Raw genomic sequence first — 19,527 nt, forward strand, 5'->3', positions numbered from 1 at the left:
ACTTCTTGTTCAGCTAGTCATTCATACAAACAAGTTTGTTTACATTTGCAGGAGATAATGCTGTCCACTTCTTGTTTACAATGTCACCTGAAAGCGAGGACAGACGTTTGCATAGTACTGTTGTAGCCGGAGTTGCAAGATTTTTACGTGCCAGATGTGCTAAAGATTCATATGTCCTTTCATCTTCAACCATCATTCCAGAAGACATGCATCCATGCTGATGACAGATTCTGCTCGATAATGATCCAAAGCAGTGCAGACCAACGCATGTTCACTTTCATCATCTGAGTCACATGCCACCAGCAGAAGGTTGATTTTCTTTTTTGATGGTTTCGGGTTCTGAAGTTTCCACACCTAGGTGTTGCTCTTTTAAGACTTCTGAAAGCATGCTCCACACCTCGTCCCTCTCAGATTTTGTAAGACACTTCAGATTCTTAAACCTTGGAATGAGTGCTGTAGCTATCTTTAGAAATCTCACACTGGTACTTTCTTTGCATTTTGTCAAATATGCAGTGAAAGTGTTCTTAAAACGAACATGTGCTGGGTCACCGTCCGAGACTGCTATAATATGAAATACTTGTCAGAATGCAGGTAAAACAGAGCAGGAGACATACTATTCTCTCCCTAGGAGTTCAGTCAAAATTTAAGTATATTATTTTTTTAATAAGCGTCGTGATCATGAAGGCATTTCCTCTGGAATGGTGGCCAAAGCGTAAAGGGGCATACAAATGTTTAGCATATCTGGCAAGTAAATACCTTGCAGTGCCAGCTACAAAAGTGCCATGCAAACCCCTGTTGTCACTTTCAGGTGACATTGTAAATAAGAAGCCGGCAGCATTATCTCCCGCAAATGTAAACAAACTTGTTTGTCTTAGCGATTGGCTGAACAAGAGGTAGGACTGAGTGGACTTGTAGGCTCTAAAGTTTTACATTGCATTGTTTTTCACTGCAGTTATGTAACAAAAAAAAATCTACATTTGTAAGTTGCACTATCACGATAGAGACATTGCATAATAGTAGTTGTATGAAGTGAATTGAAAAATACTATTTTTTATCTTTTTTATAGTGCAAATATTTGTAATCAAAATAATATTTTGAAGTGAACAATGTATACTTTATTCTGTGTTGTAATTGAAATCAATATATTTGAAAATATAGAAAAACATCCAAAGATAGTTAATAAATTTCAATTTGTATTCTATTAACAGTGCGATTAATTGCGATTAATTTTTTCAATTGTGATTTACTTTTTTTGAGTTAATCACGTGAGTTAACTGCGATTAATCAACAGCCCTCGTAAGGATATATGAAAAATTACTAATATGGTCATATTTGTCATTCTCTTGAACCCTCAAGCCACAAAATAGAAGAAAAGTATATGTTCTGAAAAGTCAAGACCATTCTACCATTTGCCAGGCAATAGCCGAAGAACTGTTTTGTTCAAGAATTAATATAACATGGTTTGAGGGCACTGGGAATCAATACAGAAAAATTCCTAAAATTACTATTATAGAACATCCAGTATATGATATGTAGATATTCATTTCAGAATTAAAAGGGGAAAAAAATGTAACTCACATCAAAAACAAAATGGCAGCACAATCATGTTAACTTCCAAAAGAAGATAAAGTTGACATTCCTTTTTCAATTTAGTAGCTTTGATTGGAATTTATTGCATGGAAAACAAACTTTTGATAAGCACAACTCTAATTGAAGGCAATAGATTTATTATGTTAAAGCATTATTTCCCATGTGAATGAAATTTGACTTCCATAAAGTTAAAACATATTTCTCAAGAAATCCAACATGTTTTCATAACTGTAAAACAAAATTCTTCACAATAGCCCCTGTCATTCTCAGAACCCATGTGTGTCTAGGGACTTGGTTAATTCTTTGCTCACAATTTTTGTTCAGTGGTAGTCATGAGTAAGGCTACGCTTTAGTCACGGGTATTTTTAGTACAAGTCATGGACAGGTCACAGGCAGTAAACAAAAATTCATGGCCCGTGACCTGTCCATGACTTGTACTAAAAATACCCGTGACTAAATCTTGAGGGGAGGTATCGCCAGTGGGGGGCGGCCCAGGGATCACTGCGGGTGCAGGGGGTGGCCCGGGACCCCACTGGTGCTGGGGAGGTGATTGGCAAGGCTGACAGGCTTCCTACCTGGCTCCTCGCACCACCCTGGAAGCAGCGACATATCCCTCCCTCAGCTTCTAGCTCTGTGTGCTGCCCCCACCTCAAGCATCAGCTCTGCAGTTCCCATTGGCTGGGAACCGCAGCCAATGGGAGCTGCGGGGGCGGTGCCTGCAGGCAGAGGCAGCGCACGGAGCTAGAAGCTGAGGAGGAGGGACATGTCGCCACTTCCAAGGAGCCTCCCATGGTAAGTGCCACCCAGAGCCCGCACCCCTCCCACTCCCCAGCCCTGATTCTCCTTCCACACGCACCCAAACTGCTGCTTGGTGGGGGAAGGGACACAGTGGCCCAAGACAGACCCAGCAAAGGCTGGTGCGGCTGGCCCAGGGGCTGCCTGAGCTCCTCAGGCAGCCCTCGGGCCAGCTGCTGCAGAAGTCACGGAAGTCTCGGAAAGTCACGGAATCTGTGATCTCCGTGACAAACTCGCAGCCTTAATCATGAGAGAGAAGGTAAAGTGGGCACTACGTACTCTATGGTTAAAATACAGTGCCTCTCCAGACAAGCAAGATGTTGTCAATGTAAATGACTAAAGAAACAGAACCTAAGAACTGTGTTAGATCAGACCAATGGTCCATCTAGCCCAGTATCATGTCTCTGACAGTGGCCAGTGACAGATGCTTCAGAGGGAATTGACAAAACATTTGACAGAATTTACAGTCAATTCTGAAAAGTCCTTGTGGCACCTTAGAGACTAACAAATTTATTTGGGCATAAGCTTTTGTGGGCTAAAGCCCACTTCCCTCAGATGCATGGAGTGAAAAATACAGTAAGCAGTATACATATACAGCACATGAAAAGATGGGAGTTGTTTTACCAAGTGTTGGGTCAGTGCTAACGAGGCCAATTCAGCTAAGGTGGAAGTGGCCTATTCTCAACAGTTGAAAAGAAGGGGTGAATATCAAGAGAGGGAAAATTACTTTTGTAGTGCTAATGAGGCCAATGCAATCAAGGTGGATGTCGGCCATTTCCAACAGTTGACAAGAAGGTGTGAGTATTAGCAGAGGGAAAATTACTTTTTGTAATCAATTCTAAGTCAGCCTCTGTCATCCAGTCTCAGTTTCTGGCAGTTGGAGGTTTAGGGACACCTGGAGCATGGGGTTGCGTCCCTAATAGCTGTTGATGTACCTATCCTCCATGAACTTACCTAATTCTTTTTTTAACCGTTATACTTTTGGCCTTCACAACATCATTTAGACCACAAGATTTTGTATTTATAGTTGGAAGGTTTTTTATTCCAATATGCATTACTTTGCACTTTTCAACACATAATTTCATTTGCTATTTTGTCACTCAGTCACCTAGTTTAAATGAGATTCCTTTGTGGTTCTTCACTGTCCACTTTGGACTTAACTGCCTTGAGTAATTTTGTTTCATCTGCACATTTTTCCACCTGACTGTTCACCCACTTTTCCAGATAATTTATGAACATGTTGAACAGCACAGGTTCCAGTACAGATCCTTGGTGAACCCTGTGTTGTGTCTCTTTTCACTGTGAAAACTAACCATTTGTTCCTACCCTTTGTTTCCTATCTATTAACCAGTTACTGATCCAGGGGAAGATCTTCCCACTTATCTCATGACACCTTAGTTTACTTAAGAGCTTTAGTTGTGGGATCTTGTTGAAGGCTTTCTGAAATCCAAGTACACTATAGTCACTGAATCACTTGTGTCCCCATGCTTTTTGACTCCCTCAGAGAATTCTAATTGATTGGTGGGGCATGATTTTCCTTTTCAATAGTTATGTTGACTCTTCCCCAACCTATCTTTTTCATCTATGTGTCTAATAATTCTGTTCTTTACTTTCAACTAATTTGCTTGGTACTGGATTTAGACTTGCCAGGATGGCCTCTGGAGCTTTTTTTAAAAATCAAAATTATATTTGCTACTGTCCAGTCAACTGTTTCAGAGGCTGACTTAAGCAATAGGTTACATACCACAATTAGTAGTTCTGCGGGAAGCGGCGTGGCCCGGGCCACCACTTCCCTCCGTTCACATTGGCCAGGAACGGCGAACCGCGGCCACTGGGAGCTGCGAGCGGCCATACCTGCAGACACTCAGGTAAACAACGTGTCTCACAGCCCGCCAGGGGCTTACCCTGAACAAGCCGCAAACCAAGTTTGGGAACCCCTGGTCTACTGGCACCACTGATCGTTTGACAGACTTTCTGCTTCAGATGTACTTTAAAAAAATTGCTGTTCGTGTCTTTTGTTAGTAGTCCTTCAAATTCTTTTTTGGCCTGCTTTATACTTCTACATTTGACTTGCCAGATTTTGTTCCTTTCTATTTTCCTCACTACGATTTGACTTCCAATTTTTAAAAGTATGCCTTTTTGCTTCTTATCACCTCTTTTTTACTCTCTTGTTTAGCCATGGTAGGATTTTTTGGTCCTCTTATTATTTTTTTTTAATTTGGGATATACATTTAATTTGAGTCTCTATTATGGTGTTTTTTAAATAGTTTCTGTGCAGCTTACAGGCATTTTGCTCTTGTGACTGGTCCTCTTAATTTCCATTTAACTAGCTTCCTCATTTTTGTGTAGTTTTCCTTTTTGAAATTAAATGCTACTGTGATGGGTTTCTTCAGTATTCCCCACCCCCAAAGGGTGTTACCTTATGGTCGCTATTGGCAAGCGGTTCAGCTATAGTCATCTCTTAGGACCTCATCCTGTATACCACTTAAGACTAAATCAAGAATTCCTTTCCCCTTCAGGGTCTCAGGAATAGCTGCTTTGAGAAGCAGTCAAATGGTGTCTAGAAATGTTATCTGTCCTGAGGTGAGGGGTACCGACTATGGGGATAGTTGAAAGCCCCATTATTATTGGGTTTTCTTTTTTGTAGCCTCTCTAATCTCCCTGAGCATTTCACAGTCAATGGCCTCATACTGGTCAGGTGGTCAATAGTATATTCTTACTGCTATATTCTTATTTTTCAGCCAAGGAATTTCTATCCATAAGGGTTCCATCGTATATTTGATTCATTTAAGATTTTTACTATATTTGACTATGCTTTCTTTAACTTAGTATCACTCCCAGCTACTCTGTCATTCCTGTGTATTTTGTATTCTGCTATTACTGTGTTCCATTGGTGACCATTGGTCCACCAAGTTTCTGTGATGACTATTATATCAGTATCCTCATTTAATACCATACACTCAAGTTCATCCATCTTAGAATTTAGACTTCTAGCATTTGTATACAAGCACTTATAAAATTTGTCTATATTTAGTTATCTGCCTTCATGTGATGTAATGGAATGGGACTCTTTTTCATTTGAGTATTTTTCTTCATTTCCTGCTTGTACTTTATCAACTTCTGTCCTCACTCTATTATCCTAGGAAAGAGGAATCTCCTTTAATAAATTCTTCCCTATGGGATGTCTCTGTCCAAACCATGTGCTCCTCCACCCCAATCAGCTTTCCCTCAGACCTTAGTTTAAAAATTGTGCCAAGAATACCTGTCCTCCATTCCTCATCCCAATCTCAGCAATATCTCAGGAGTCTCCAAGCATGCCTGTTCGTAACTCCCCATTCAGAGGGGCAGAGCATCCCCAGATCCTGGTGCGCACACATTAGAGTAGACATCCCTAGAAGGGCAGTTATCAAAGAGCACTTCGGAGGGAAGGATGGTGAGAAGAAGGGCTTAGCCCATCTCTCCCCCCCGAAAGGCAAGTCCTCTCCAGTACCTGGCTTACATGAAGGGGGACATGGAGGGGAGTCAGATACCCATAAATGGTTAACCACCTCCCCACCCACCCCGATCCTGGCACACATACAGGAGCACAGGGAATGGGGCTCAAAGAGAGGCAAGATCCTCATATCTCAGCAGGGGGAGGGGCTGTGACCCTCCTAGATGGTCCTGACACACACACACAAAAGTAGTGAGTGGGGCTCAGACCCGCCCAGATCCTGTCCCACACTCAGAAGGCAAGAATGTAGGTGTGAGACAGCCCTGCCCCTATTCTCCCCCGCCACTCCCTTCCCTGTGTCCCTTACCTCTTCCACCTCCCTCCCATTGAGGTAGGCCCAAACCCCCGACCCCTTTCCTCCCACTCTCCCATCCATAAAATGCCCCTCCCCTTCCAGCAAACATTTGTATGTCTAATTATTTTTGCAAAAATACTTTGATTACACCCCACACCACCCCCATCAGAGACAGATTTTTAGCAATATGCCTTGTGTTTGAGATGGGACTCAAACTGACGCTCATTGGATGTGCCAGTTTCAGAAGGAGTACTGCTTATCTTGAGCCATCTAGTTGATGTGAAACTTTCAGCACTAAATCCCGTTGGCTCCTCTGTCTGTGTATGCTCAGTGTAATCTGTTTGGTGCAATGCCAAACATTGCAAAGGTTGAAGTGCCTAATTAAAGAACTAAACCCTTTGGCTAATAATATTTTCCAAGCTAATGCACTCTATTGGAGTCGCTCACAAGCACTTGAGACCCTCGTGTAATCATCTCAGCCCTCGTTTGATCTGTATCTGCACAAAAATTAGCTGCTAGAATGTGTCAGCTTGAAGAAAAGCTGTTTGATTCCAGGGCTATGTCTTGAGAACTCCTTGTTTAAATAGCCCCAAATTTGGATCACTGACCAAACCCCATGCCCCCATGAGGCACACAAAATTTAAAGGCAATCTGAGTAACCACACAGATTTTAGAGTATTTAGAAGAGTCGAGCTTTATACATAAAGCTGGTTTTAATCTGAGGCCTTGTCTACCCTATGAAATTAGGTCAATTTTATAAAAGTCGATTTTTAGAAACCAATTTTATACAGTCAATTGCGTATCTCCACACTAAGCGCATTAAGTCGGCGGAGTGTGTCCTCGCTACCGTGGCTAGCGTCAACCTACAGAGCGGTGCTCGGTGGGTGGCTATCCCACAGTTCCCGCAGTCGCCACTGCCCATTGGAATTCTGGGTTAAGCTCCCAATGCCTGATGGGGCAAAAATGTTGTTGGGGGTGGTTTTGGATACATGTCATCAGGCCTCCCTCTCTCCGTGAAAGCAATGGCAGACAATTGTCTTGCACCTTTTTACCTGGGTTACCCATGCAGATGCCATACCACGGCAAGCATGGAGCCTGCTCAGCTCACCGTACGTCTCCTGGGTGCTGCTGGCAGATGCAGTACTGCATTGCTACACAGCAGCAGCTCCTTGCCTTCGCGGCAGACAGTGCAGTAGGACTGATAGCCGTCGTACGTCTCCTGGGTGCTCCTGGCAGACCTCGGTGAAGTCCACAGACATGGCTATCCTCCTCTTAAAGCACCGAATGGGAGCCAGAGACTCCAGGTCATTCTCTTCTTTAAGTTTCGTCTCATGGAGATTCAGTCCTGCCTGGAATATCATGCGAGCTGGAGGCTTCTGCCTCAGGCTGCTGTTCCAGCTGGCAGCACCGTGCAGTCACTCCTACCCCTGGCTCCCATGGCTCGTGAAGCCTGGACAGTAATAAGGAGCAGTTCAACTATAGGCTGAGCAAGTGCAGAATGGTGGTAGAATGTGCTTTTGGACGTTTAAAACTTGCTGGCGCTGTTTGCTGACTAGGTCAGACCTCAGCACAACCAACATTCCGATTGTTATTGCTGCTTGCTGTGTGCTCCATAATATCTGTGACAGTAAGGGGGAGACATTTATGGTGGGGTTGGAGGTTGAAGCAAATTGCCTGGTGTCCGATTTTGAGCAGCCAGACACCAGGGCAATTAGAAGAGCACAGCAAGGCGCGCCGCACATCAGAGAGGCTTTAAAAACCAGAATCCTGACTGGCCAGTCTTCGGTGTTACAGTTGTGTGTGTTTCTCCTTGATGCAAACCCGCCTCCTTCGTTGATTTTAATTCCCTGTAAGCCAACCACTCTCACCCTTCGAAATAAAGTAACTGTTGTTTTGAAACCATGAATTCTTTCTTTATTCATTTTTAAAAAATGAGATAATGGACAAGGTAGCCCAGGTGGGGTGGGGGAGGAGGGAAGGACAAGGCCACATTGCTTATTGTAGCCACACTAAAAATCAAACTGTTTGAATGACAGCCTTCTGTTGCTTGGGCCATTCTCTGGAGTGGAGTGGCTGGATGCCTGGAGCCTCCCCCTCTGCGTTCTTGGGCATCTGGGTGAGGAGGCTACCATGGAGAGGAGGGTAGGTGGTTATACAGTGGATGCAGCACGGGTCTGTGCTCTTGTTGGCTTTCCTGCAGCTCCAACAGATGCTTCATCATGTTGGTTTGCTCCCCCAACAGACGCTTCGTCATGTCCATTTGCTGCCCCATTAGCCTCAGTATTGCGTCCTGCCTCCGCTCTTCACGCTCACTTAATTCTTTCCTGGCCTCTGCCACTGAATGCCTCCATGTATTAAGCTGTGCCCTATCAGTGCAGGAGGACTACATGAGGTCGGAAAACATGTCATCGTGAGTGTGTGTTTTTTTTCCGCCTTCTAATCTGCGATAACCTCAGGGATGGAGATGATAGGGGATTCTAGGCTGTACGATTCTGGGGGGACTACGTGGTCACCTGTGCAGCCGAGTTTGCCACACTGACCAAACAGGAAATGAAATTCAAAAGTTCCCAGGGCTTTTCCTGTGTACCTGGCTAGTGCATCAGAGTTGAAAGTGCTGTCCGGAGCGGTCACAATGGAGCACTTCGGGATAGCTCCTGGAGGCCAATCTCGTCAATTTGCATCCGCACTACCCCAAATTCAACCAAGCAAGGTCAATTTTAGTGCTGTTCCCCCCTTGTTGGGGAGAAGTACAGAAGTCTATTTTAAGAGCCCTTTCAGTCGACGGAACGGGGTTGGTTGTGTGGATGCAGTTTTTTTCTTAAATTGACCTAACACAGCTAAATTCGACCTAACCCCGTAGTGTAGACCAGGCCTTAACTATAGCAAAGTTGGTGCAGGGCTCCTTACTGCTGTGGTACTGCATCACAATCCAACCCCAATCACTGAATGAAAGTTCTTCCTATTTGTTGGTTATTCATTGCCTCTTGTGACATGAGTGAGTGGTCTCAGTCAAGTTTCTTGAGGACATCCCTCAAAAGAACTGGTGGTTACACAAAATTATCTTCTCCCACACCTCTCAAGTTGGTATCTCCTGGTAAGGGATGAGACAGTTTGGTGGACCAGTTTGGGGAAGCTTGCACTGCTAGTTACCTGTTTATTTTTAATAATCTCTGTTAGACTCCAGTGTTGTCATTGGTACTTCAGTGAACACGAAATTCATATTTGTCTCTTTATATACTCTGCCTGGGGTTTTTAACACAAGCAGATGGTATTTATCTGGGATTCGAGATTAAATAAAGTGTGAAGTAGTAGCATCTGACAATGATAAACACTGAATAAAGATAGCAAGTGACATAAAGATAGACTCTGTGTTACAGGAGCCAAAGAAAATCCTGAGAAGTACTGACTGAGCCCTATCGCCATTCCAAACAACATGATCTGAAAAGTTTTGTTTTGTTTTATAGTTACTACAGCATTTTGGTCAATATAACCTGAGAGGATTAAACCAGTTTGACTTTCTTGAGGGAAAATGATGCCTTTCTTATTCCTTAAATTTTTGGTACAATCTAATAAAATGGTAGATAAGTAACCCAGTGAGAATAATTTCCTGGATTTTTCAAAAGCATTTAGATTAAATCCCTCAAAAGATGATTAATGAAGATTGAATTGCTATGGATTAATGGTCAATATCTTGTGAATTAAAAGATGGCTAACAGATAGAAAATAGTCATAGTGAGTGATTACCACCTGATGTAGTGAGGAGGTAATAGTGGGTTAGCCAGAGTGCAGCGTCAATAAAAAGAAATCCGAGATATAGAAAATAATCCTCATCAGGAGTACTGGCCAAATTTTATTTAACCTTTTATGTCTTAAGCTCCAAAGAAAGGTAATAGAGATAGCTAGAGATATGATGTAAGAATCTGAAACTAGATGTACTAACCTGTTAAAGAAAAGAGTGAGGGGCTTGAATAGCTAATTGGAATGATGATGATCATAGTGAGAAATGATTGAGTCACATCACTTCAACCTGTCCCTTAATATAAGAGCAAAGGGTCACTTAGTGAAAATTAAAGAACTGTGAATTTAGAGCAGGGGAAGTAAAGAAAACACTACCATTCTTGATGCTGCGTATTGTTGGCATGTGGAATTCAGTACTGCAGAAAGTAATTGACCTGAGTATGTGGCTGGCTTTTGAATATGACTAGATAACTAGATGCCTTGAACAACCTCTGAATAGGTAAAAGCTAAAATAAAAATACTTCTATTTCCTGGTGTAAACTTTCCATTTGAAAGATGCAGGAGGAATTTTCATTTAAGAAACTTTTAGCTTGAATGACAGGTTTCAGAGTAGCAGCCGTGTTAGTCTGTATTCACAAAAAGAACAGTACTTGTGGCACCTTAGAGACTACCAAATTTATTAGAGCATAAGCTTTCTTGAGCTACAGCTCACTTCATCGGATGCATAGAATGGAACATATAAGATATATACACACACATACATACATACAAGTAAGAAGTTACCATACAAACTGTGAAAAGCTAATTAGTTAAGATGAGCTATTATCAGCAGGAGAAAAAAACTTTTGTAGTGATAATCAAGATGGCCCATTTAGACAGTTGACAAGAAGGTGTCAGGATACTTAACTTCAGGAAATAGATTCAATATGTGTAATGACCCAGCCACTCCCAGTCTCTAGTCAAACCCAAGTTAATGGTATCTAGTTTGCATATTAATTCAAGCTCAGCAGTTTCTCCTTGGAGTCTGTTTTTGAAGCTTTTCTGTTGCAAAATTGCCACCCTTAGATCTTTTACTGACTGGCCACAGAGGTTGAAGTTTCAGAGTAGCAGCCGTGTTAGTCTGTATCCGCAAAAAGAAAAGGAGGACTTGTGGCACCTTAGATACTAACAAATTTATTTGAGCAAAAGCTTTCATGAGCTACAGCTTACTTCATCGGATGCATTCAGTGGAAAATACAGTGGGGAGATTTATATACACAGAGAACATGAAACAATGGGTGTTAGCATACACACTGTAAGGAGAGTGATCAGATAAGGTGAGCTACGACCAGTAGGGGGCGGGGGGAAAACCTTTTGTAGTGATAATCAAGGTGGACCATTTCCAGCAGTTGACAAGAACATCTGAGGAACAGCGGGGGTGGGGGATTATAAACATGGGAAAATAGTTTTACTTTGTGTAATGACCCATCCGCTCCCAGTTTTTATTCAAGCATAAGTTAATTGTATCCAGTTTGCAAATTAATTCCAATTCAGCAGTCTCTCGTTGGAGTCTGTTTTTGAAGTTTTTTTGTTGAAGTATTACCACTTTTAGGTCTGTAATCGAGTGACCAAAGAGATTGAAGTTTTTGAATGTTATGATTCCTGATGTCAGATTTATGTCCATTTATTCTTTTGCGTAGAAACTGTCCAGTTTGGCCAATGTACATGGCAGAGGGGCATTGCTGGCACATGATGGCATATATCACATTGGTAGATGTGCAGGTGAACGAGCCCCTGATGGCGTGGCTAATGTGATTAGGTCCTATCATGGTGTCACTTGAATAAATATTTGTGGCCAGTCAGTAAAAGATCTAAGGGTGGCAATTTTGCAACAGAAAAGCTTCAAAAACAGACTCCAAGGAGAAACTGCTGAGCTTGAATTAATATGCAAACTAGATACCATTAACTTGGGTTTGACTAGAGACTGGGAGTGGCTGGGTCATTACACATATTGAATCTATTTCTTGAAGTTAAGTATCCTGACACCTTCTTGTCAACTGTCTAAATGGGCCATCTTGATTATCACTACAAAAGTTTTTTTTCTCCTGCTGATAATAGCTCATCTTAACAAATTAGCCTCTCACAGTTTGTATGGTAACTTCTAACTTATCTGTGTGTGTGTGTGTATATATATACCACTATATGTTCCATTCTATGCATCCGATGAAGTGAGCTGTAGCCCATGAAAGCTTATGCTCTAATAAATTTGTTAGTCTCTAAAGTGCCACAAGTACTCCTGTTCTTTTTAGCTTAAATGTCAGTTTTGCTATATTTTACCATATCATATGACTTTTTTAAAAACAAAAACCATGGTTTTACCCTGAGAAAGGTATTAGAGAATTTTTTTTTTTAAATTAACAGAGCTTTAACCTGGGGTAGGTAAAAAGATAATATTAAAGCTTAAGTGAAAATATGCTGTGTTTATTCTATATAGGAATAGATACATAATGGTAGAACCATATGTTAAAGATTAATTCTGGCAACCTGGGAGCCCCTCTAGGAATTGGTGATTAATGAAAATGCTGGTATCCTTGTATGTATGTTATTGATGTAAATGGAACTATTAACATACATACATTTAAGTACATGCATTAAGTTTTTGCCAGTCAGGCTCGTAAGAAAAGTAATGTGTTGTGGTAATGTTCATATGCTTAAGTCTTTCAGCAGTGTAACAATGAATAATGTGCTTCTATTTGGTCATATGACAATAATCTAATAAAATATGCAATAATACCAATTTCTGGAATGTGCATATAGCCTGTAGTAGTCTTTTCTATAGAAAATCCATTCAGATTAATGGAAGAAATCAGGATGTTCTGGGAATGTCTGATGTCTGTCACAGTTTATGGAGCTAATTGCACCTTTGACTCCTTACTGATCTCTGAGTGCACATACTTCACCTCCCTCTTCTCCCCCCCCCCCCCCCCCCCCAGGTGTGAAGCCTCATGCCTTTACCTGTCTTGGGTGGAATTTAGCAGTTTTCACACTCTTAGATTAGGACCTGGGCTGAGGTAACCTGTGCGTCTGCCATTATTACGCTGCAGGTCTGACCGAGTTTGGGCACCCGCAGTTCTTCCCTTTGGTAGTCTGTGGTCAGTGGTATACAAAACAGCCTTCTCAAATGTGTTTTGTTTTGCAGTAGGAGCCACACATTTGGGAAAAAAGGATTTTAAAGCAGTAGTCTACACACATCTATTTTACCTAAAGGCTCATAATCCTCTGATGATAATCTAGGCAGGCCTGACTTCTTTAGGCACCCCAACAGGGTCCTGTGTGTGAGTGGTTCCCCTGAACAACAACTACCCCATCTTCAGGGAGTGTGTCTTTTCAATCTTGCCAGAGTTCTTCTGTGTTCCTGGGCCCTTTCGCTGCTGGTCAAAATCAGTTTTTTAGGTTTGCTGGAGGAGAGGTAGAAACATCAAGCAAACAGTTCTGGCATTGTTCCTGAATGATGTTTGCTAAGAGGTGGCAATCTTGAGCTAATCTTTTCCTTCCTGCTTGTTTTTTTCCAAACAGCCTCCTATTGAGCTAAACCAGTATATTCATACCAAAAAAAAAGGGAGTACTTGTGGCACCTTAGAGACTAACACATTTATTTGAGCATAAGCTTTCGTGAGCTACAGCTCACTTCATCGGATGCATTCAGCTGTAGCTCACGAAAGCTTATGCTCAAATAAATGTGTTAGTCTCTAAGGTACCACAAGTACTCCTTTTCTTTTTGCAAATACAAACTAACACGGCTGCTACTCTGAAACCTATATTCATACAGTAAGTATCCCAGTAATCTGCCCAACATACAGTATTCATATATTACAGATCAGCTTCAAATCTCTCACAATGTGTGTCTACACTAGAGGAGAGTATTTATATTTTCAGTCTGACAGAATGGAAGGGGTTTACTCAGTGAACAAAGCCCTATAAATACTACTGTTCTCTGTCAAATATTGTCTTGTTTCAGCTAAACAGTGTGCATTAACCCTTTCAAATGTCTGATCTCCTGTGCTAATAGCACTATAGAAAAACACAGTATACCACTTACCTTTCTGGAATAGCAAAAGCTAATTATTTGACAGCCTCCATCTCTAGATCTACATGTCTTGGGAACCTCAATCTACATATAATTTCCTGAAGAGACCCTGTAATTCAGAAGTTTCTAATTACCTGTTTTCTTTGGCCTTAAGAGATTAACAATTTCATGATAGATTTATCTTTAATCAAGTAATTGTTCCCTGCATTGTCAGACAGAATGTCCCCTTCCCCATAATGCTACTTCCCTGTACAAGGTTGCTGCCTTTCAACAGCCAACATTGCAATGGAATGTCACCATTTTTCACTGGAACTAGCAGTGAAAGGGTTTTCTGTCAACTGGATTCAAGATGGTTACAGATGTGAATCTGAGAGATACTCTGGCATTCAGAATTAATGTTTGATTTACTTATTGATTGCTAATTTTGGCTATAAAACAGTAAAAATCAGAGAGGTAGTGTGTCTTACTCTATAGATCAAATCCGTTAATAATGGCTTGAGTCTAAAGGTTCAGTCTAGACTAATGATTGTATGAACTGCAAAGTGAAAAACATTATAAAATAACTAGAGGAGGACACTTGCACTTTGGACAAGAGCTTTATTTACATGAATTGTAGCCATAACAGGCAGGGCTTATATACCACAACTTTCAATATTCTCTAAAAGGATACATTTTCAATTTTATTTCTATTAATAAGATCTCCTTCAGGTCAGATTTCAACCTCCTATGATGTCATGTTCAGTGTGTTCCAAACATTGCCAAAGTCCTTCAAGGTTAAAGGGGAAATCTGGATCTGATATTGATATATATTGTAGAGTATAGGTAGGAACTGGTTATTATGCTTTAAATAGTTTGGGAACCCTCTAGTAGCCCTCCGTCTTCAATTGCAGAAGCCATTAGAACCCTCAGACCAGCAGTGAACATAGGTACCTAGGTCTTTTGTTTTTACGTAGTTAATAAACATGGTTATGTGGAATGCCAACTTTGCCAGCGTGGTTTCCCATATTCTTAATGTTGTATTGAAAGCAAGGATGCAACAATTGGCATTGAGGATGTGATGATCCTCATCCAGGTATAAAGGTTAACAGGAGCAAATGAAACACCTTTGTTGTGCCAATGCTGAAAAAGAATGGGGCTGTCCTGATCTGTGAGGACAAGGTTACCATTAATTCAGTATTGCATTCAAACCAGTTTCCTTTACCTAGAATAGAGAATATGTTTGCCTCAATAACTGGTGGTTGCTGTTCTCCAAGATCAGCCTAGCCCGAGCCTGTCTAAAAATGGGGATTGAAGACAATGTACCTCACAATTAACACACAGAAGGTCTTATTTCAATATAACAAGGTAGTGTTTGGAATAGTCAGCACCCACTTTTTAGTAGCAAGACCTGTATCAGGTATTAAGGGTGTTTCGAGTATTCAGTGTTATTTGGATGATTAACAGGTCACAGGCTGTAGTGCTGTCCACCACTTTGAGAACCTCACAAAGGTACTTGCAAGTTTGGCTGAGTATGGTCTGTGACAAAGTTCCTCCTCTGCCTTGGTGGGTCCTGCGCTTTTTGGCGGATTGCTCACCTCAGAGGTTCATGGCAGCCCTCAGTTTGGCCATTCTGCTAGAGGCTCAAACCGGCTGTTCACTCAGCTAACCTCATCACTGGCCAGCATGGGGGAAACAGAGAACAGTCTCCGCAGTCTCTGTTGTCCCACCTAGTGAGTCGGGGACAGGCCAGATTCCTTCCCAAATTAGACCTTCCCTTCTGGTGTTGCTCACAGACCAGGTCAACTCCTCCTGTGTCCGATCAGGAGTTGGGCAAATGGGGGGAACCTGGGGCCACGCTCTACACCGGGTTCCAAACCAGGGCCCTGTGGATAGCAGCTGTCTACAATGTCTCCTGTATCAGCTGCATGACAGCTACAACTCCCTGAGCTACTTCCCCATGACCTCCCCACAGCACCTTCTTTATCCTCACCGTAGGATCTTCCTCCTGAAGCCTGATCACGTTTGTACTCCTCAGTCCTCCAGCAGCATGCCTTCTCACTCCTTGCACACCCTCCACTAACTGATGAGAGGTCCTTTTAAAATCAGATGTCCTGATTAGTTTGCCTGCCATAATTGATTCTAGTATGTTCTTAATTGGCTCCAGGTGTCTTAATTAGCTTGCCTGTCTTAATTGGTTCTAGCAAGTTCCTGATTGCTCTAGCGCAGCCCTTGCTCTGGTCACTCAGGGAACAGAAAATTATTCATCCAGTGGCCAGTATATTTACCTTCTACCAGACTCCTACACCCCACTGGTCTGGGTCTGTCACAAGTCTTAAAGCAACTAAGAGAAAATGTGAATTTTTCAAAGATTCAGTAGCATATAGTGGCCACATCATTGACTAAGATGATTTCTGTAAATTCCAAGAAAAAGTTGAAACTATCCTTAAGGCACCTGTAATGCAAAATGTGTCAGTCACACTCCTTTCTGAGGATGGTCAATTTTTAGCATAGGTTCCTACCTCATGCAGCAACACTGTTATACCCTCTGAATGAATTGTGACCCAAAGGACAGAAACGGCATTGATCCCTACAGTGTAACGAGGCTTTTGATGAAGCCAAGAGGCTCATATAATTTGAAATGGTTCCTACACACCTAAAGGCATCTTTTTCTATAAAGTTAGCTTGTGACACTTCCTTGTATGGAATAGGAACAGTAAATTCATATGTAATGGAGGATCATACTGAAAAAGCCTATTGTCTTTGCTTCTAGGTCTCTAGCCTCAGCAGAATGTAACAATGCTCAAATTGATAGAGAAGGGCTGAGTTTAGTCTGGGGAGTTTTAAAGTTTCACCAGCATCTCTATAGGAAACAATGTACTTTTGTTACAGATCATCAACAGCTAGTTTCAGTTTTTAGAAAAGGAATACTGGCAATGACTGCAGCACAGTGACAGAAATGGACATTCTTGAGTGCTCACTGTTCCAACATTATGTTCAATGGTACCAGCCAATCTGGTAATGAAGATTGCTTATCACATCCACCATTAGAAGTGGTAGGAAAGGATAATGAAGTGGAGACACAGAGAGTAAATATGTTCTATATGGCACAAATTGAACCCTTGCCAGTAACAAATGCAATGTGAAATTTAAAATTATCCAGTGCTGGCTAAAGTTCATGACATTATGATGAGTGGATGGACTCAGGCACACAAATAACTGTGTCCAGTTTTCTTAGCTTGAAAAGAATAGTTAAGTGTATGTCAAGATTACATAATATGTGACACTAGAGTGGTTATTCCTATTTAGTCAAGGTCTCACAAACTCCAAGAGTTACCCAAAGGACATGTGGGAATTGCAAAAGTGAAAGTCCTAGCCAGGAGTTTTGTGTGTTAGCCTGGGATTGATAGACAAATAGTGAAAATGGCCAAACAGTGTCAGGGTTGTGAGCAAACTCCATACATGCTCCATTGCATCCTTTGGAGCATTCAGCTACGTTGTGGCAACAAGTCCTTACAGACTGTTTGAACCATTTATGGGACATGTGTTTGGTTGCAATAGATGCTCATTTTAAATGGCATCTGTATGAATTGAGCTAGTTCAGTGGAAGTGTTAAAATTTTTGTTTTCAAGGACAGGAATTCCTGAACAGACTGTAAGTGACAATGGAACTCAGTTCACATACGAAGAGTTCCAGTTATTTGTCAGAAGAAATGGTATCAAACGTTGTGATGTTGCACTCCATATGTTTATGGAAATATGCTTATGAGTGTGAATATGGTGTAACTGGAATATGCTTTATGCCAAAGGTCTCTTGTAAGGTATCATAACAAAGGTTATAACCTACAGAATATATTCCTCCTATTTGTATTTATGTATCATTCTTGTATCTGAAGCTAGAAATATGAAGTATAACTCTTAGGTCCTTTTGTAATTATGCAAAGTGTGAGCCATTGATGGTGGTTTAGAATCTTGATGACTTGCATTGACTAGGACAATTGGTTGTAAATGGTTTATTTACTTGCAAACCTCCCTGGGTACGTGTAGGCCAGCCCATGGGTAATGATGAATGAGGTCTCACAGGACATGTGGCCATGTCACATGATACTGGAATCCATCTTAAATCTGGTACTTTTCCATTTAGAAGGAGGGATGGGGACCGAGAGATACAAAAGATTCCCACCTTGTGCCAAAGCTATAAAAGGGGGTGGAACAGAACAAAGGGGACTGCAGTCATGAGAAAGTCCCTGTTTTCCACCTAAGATGTCTGTTGGAACTACAAGGACTGTACCAGGGGAAAGGATTGGGCCCAGACTAGGAAGGAGACTAGTCTGTGAAAGAAGCTTATTGGAACATCTCTGAGGGTGAGATATTATCTGTAATCAGTTTCTTAATGTATTAGACTTAGACTTGTATGTTTTTGCTTTATTTTGCTTGGTGACTTACTCTGTTCTGTCTGTTATTACTTGAAACCACTTAAATCCTACTTTATAAAATCACTTTTGTTTATTAATGAACCCAGAGTAAGTGATTAATACCTGGGGGAGCAAACAACTGTGCATATCTCTCTATCAGTGTTATTGAGTGTGGACAATTTATGAGTTTACCCTGTATAAGCTTTATACAGAGTAAAACGGATTTATTTGGGGTTTGGATCCCATTGGGAATTGGGCGTTGGAGATAGGTGACCTGCTGAGCAGTTTTTGGTTAAAGTCTGCAGTTTGGGGGCATGGACCTGACCTGTCTGTGCTGAAGCAGGCTAACATGTCTGGCTCCATAGGGCAGGGTTCTGGAGTCCCAAGCTGGCAGGGGAAACGGGCTCAGAGGTAATTCCAAAACGTCAGGTGACAGTCCCAAGGGCGTCTCTGTGACCGAACCCGTCACACATGTCACATTGTATTTTTACCATCCTGCTGCAAAGGAGTTAGTGGAAAGATTTATTCAGATGTTCAAGCACGTGATTCATGCTACAACCCTGGATAAAGGTAGCTTTGCAGACAGGTTTGTAGATTTTCCATTAGCCTATAGGAATTCAGTACATGCTACTACTAATCGGGGACCAATCATGTTTATGGGTCATAATTTAAAAATCTCACCTACACTTGTTAAAACCTGACCTACAGAAAGACATTTGAAAGAAACTGTGATCCAATGGCCCCAAATAGTCCCACTTGCACACCTTCATGCAGAAGGAAAAAATCTTAGCAATTTCCAAGAATTCATGGAAGCCTAGCGTGATTACATCACAGTCCAGTACCCTCTCTTATTGGGTAGAAGTAGCACCAAATATGTAATGGAAAAGACACAAACCAGTTTTTGAGCACAAGTTCAACAGGATATTCTGCACCTGTGATGCCTGTTGAAAATCCTGAGCCTTCAGTACAGCTACAGACAGTGACTTGGGATAGTGCCTGTGAGCCTCATGTCCCTGTTTCTTCTACGAAAAGACCCTAACACTTCAGAGCAGGAAGATGTTGTTGATACAGCTATACCAGAAAGTGCAGTTACTTTCAGAAACTGTTGCTATGCCTATGAGACTTTATTTAGAAAGAAGCCTTTAATCGATTACCTCTCA

The 19,527-nt window shown here is 41.6% G+C and overlaps 1 protein-coding gene across 4 annotated transcripts in view; it reads left to right on the plus strand.

Annotated features, from left to right (window-relative positions):
- Positions 1–19,527, plus strand: part of AGPAT5 (1-acylglycerol-3-phosphate O-acyltransferase 5) — a 121,069-nt gene that overhangs the window by 89,717 nt on the left and 11,825 nt on the right. Inside the window, exon 7 of one of the 4 annotated variants that reach the window (XM_048845313.2) lies at positions 52–1,056. The exons of the other annotated variants lie outside the window; for them this stretch is intronic. Coding sequence (XP_048701270.1) covers positions 52–221 — 170 coding nt within the window. The 3' untranslated portion in view covers positions 222–1,056. Of the gene's footprint in view, positions 1–51; positions 1,057–19,527 lie in introns of those variants that run through there. 4 annotated transcript variants of the gene reach the window in all.

The sequence above is a fragment of the Caretta caretta genome, chromosome 3 (assembly GCF_965140235.1).
Source record: "Caretta caretta isolate rCarCar2 chromosome 3, rCarCar1.hap1, whole genome shotgun sequence".
NCBI lineage: Eukaryota > Metazoa > Chordata > Testudines > Cheloniidae > Caretta > Caretta caretta.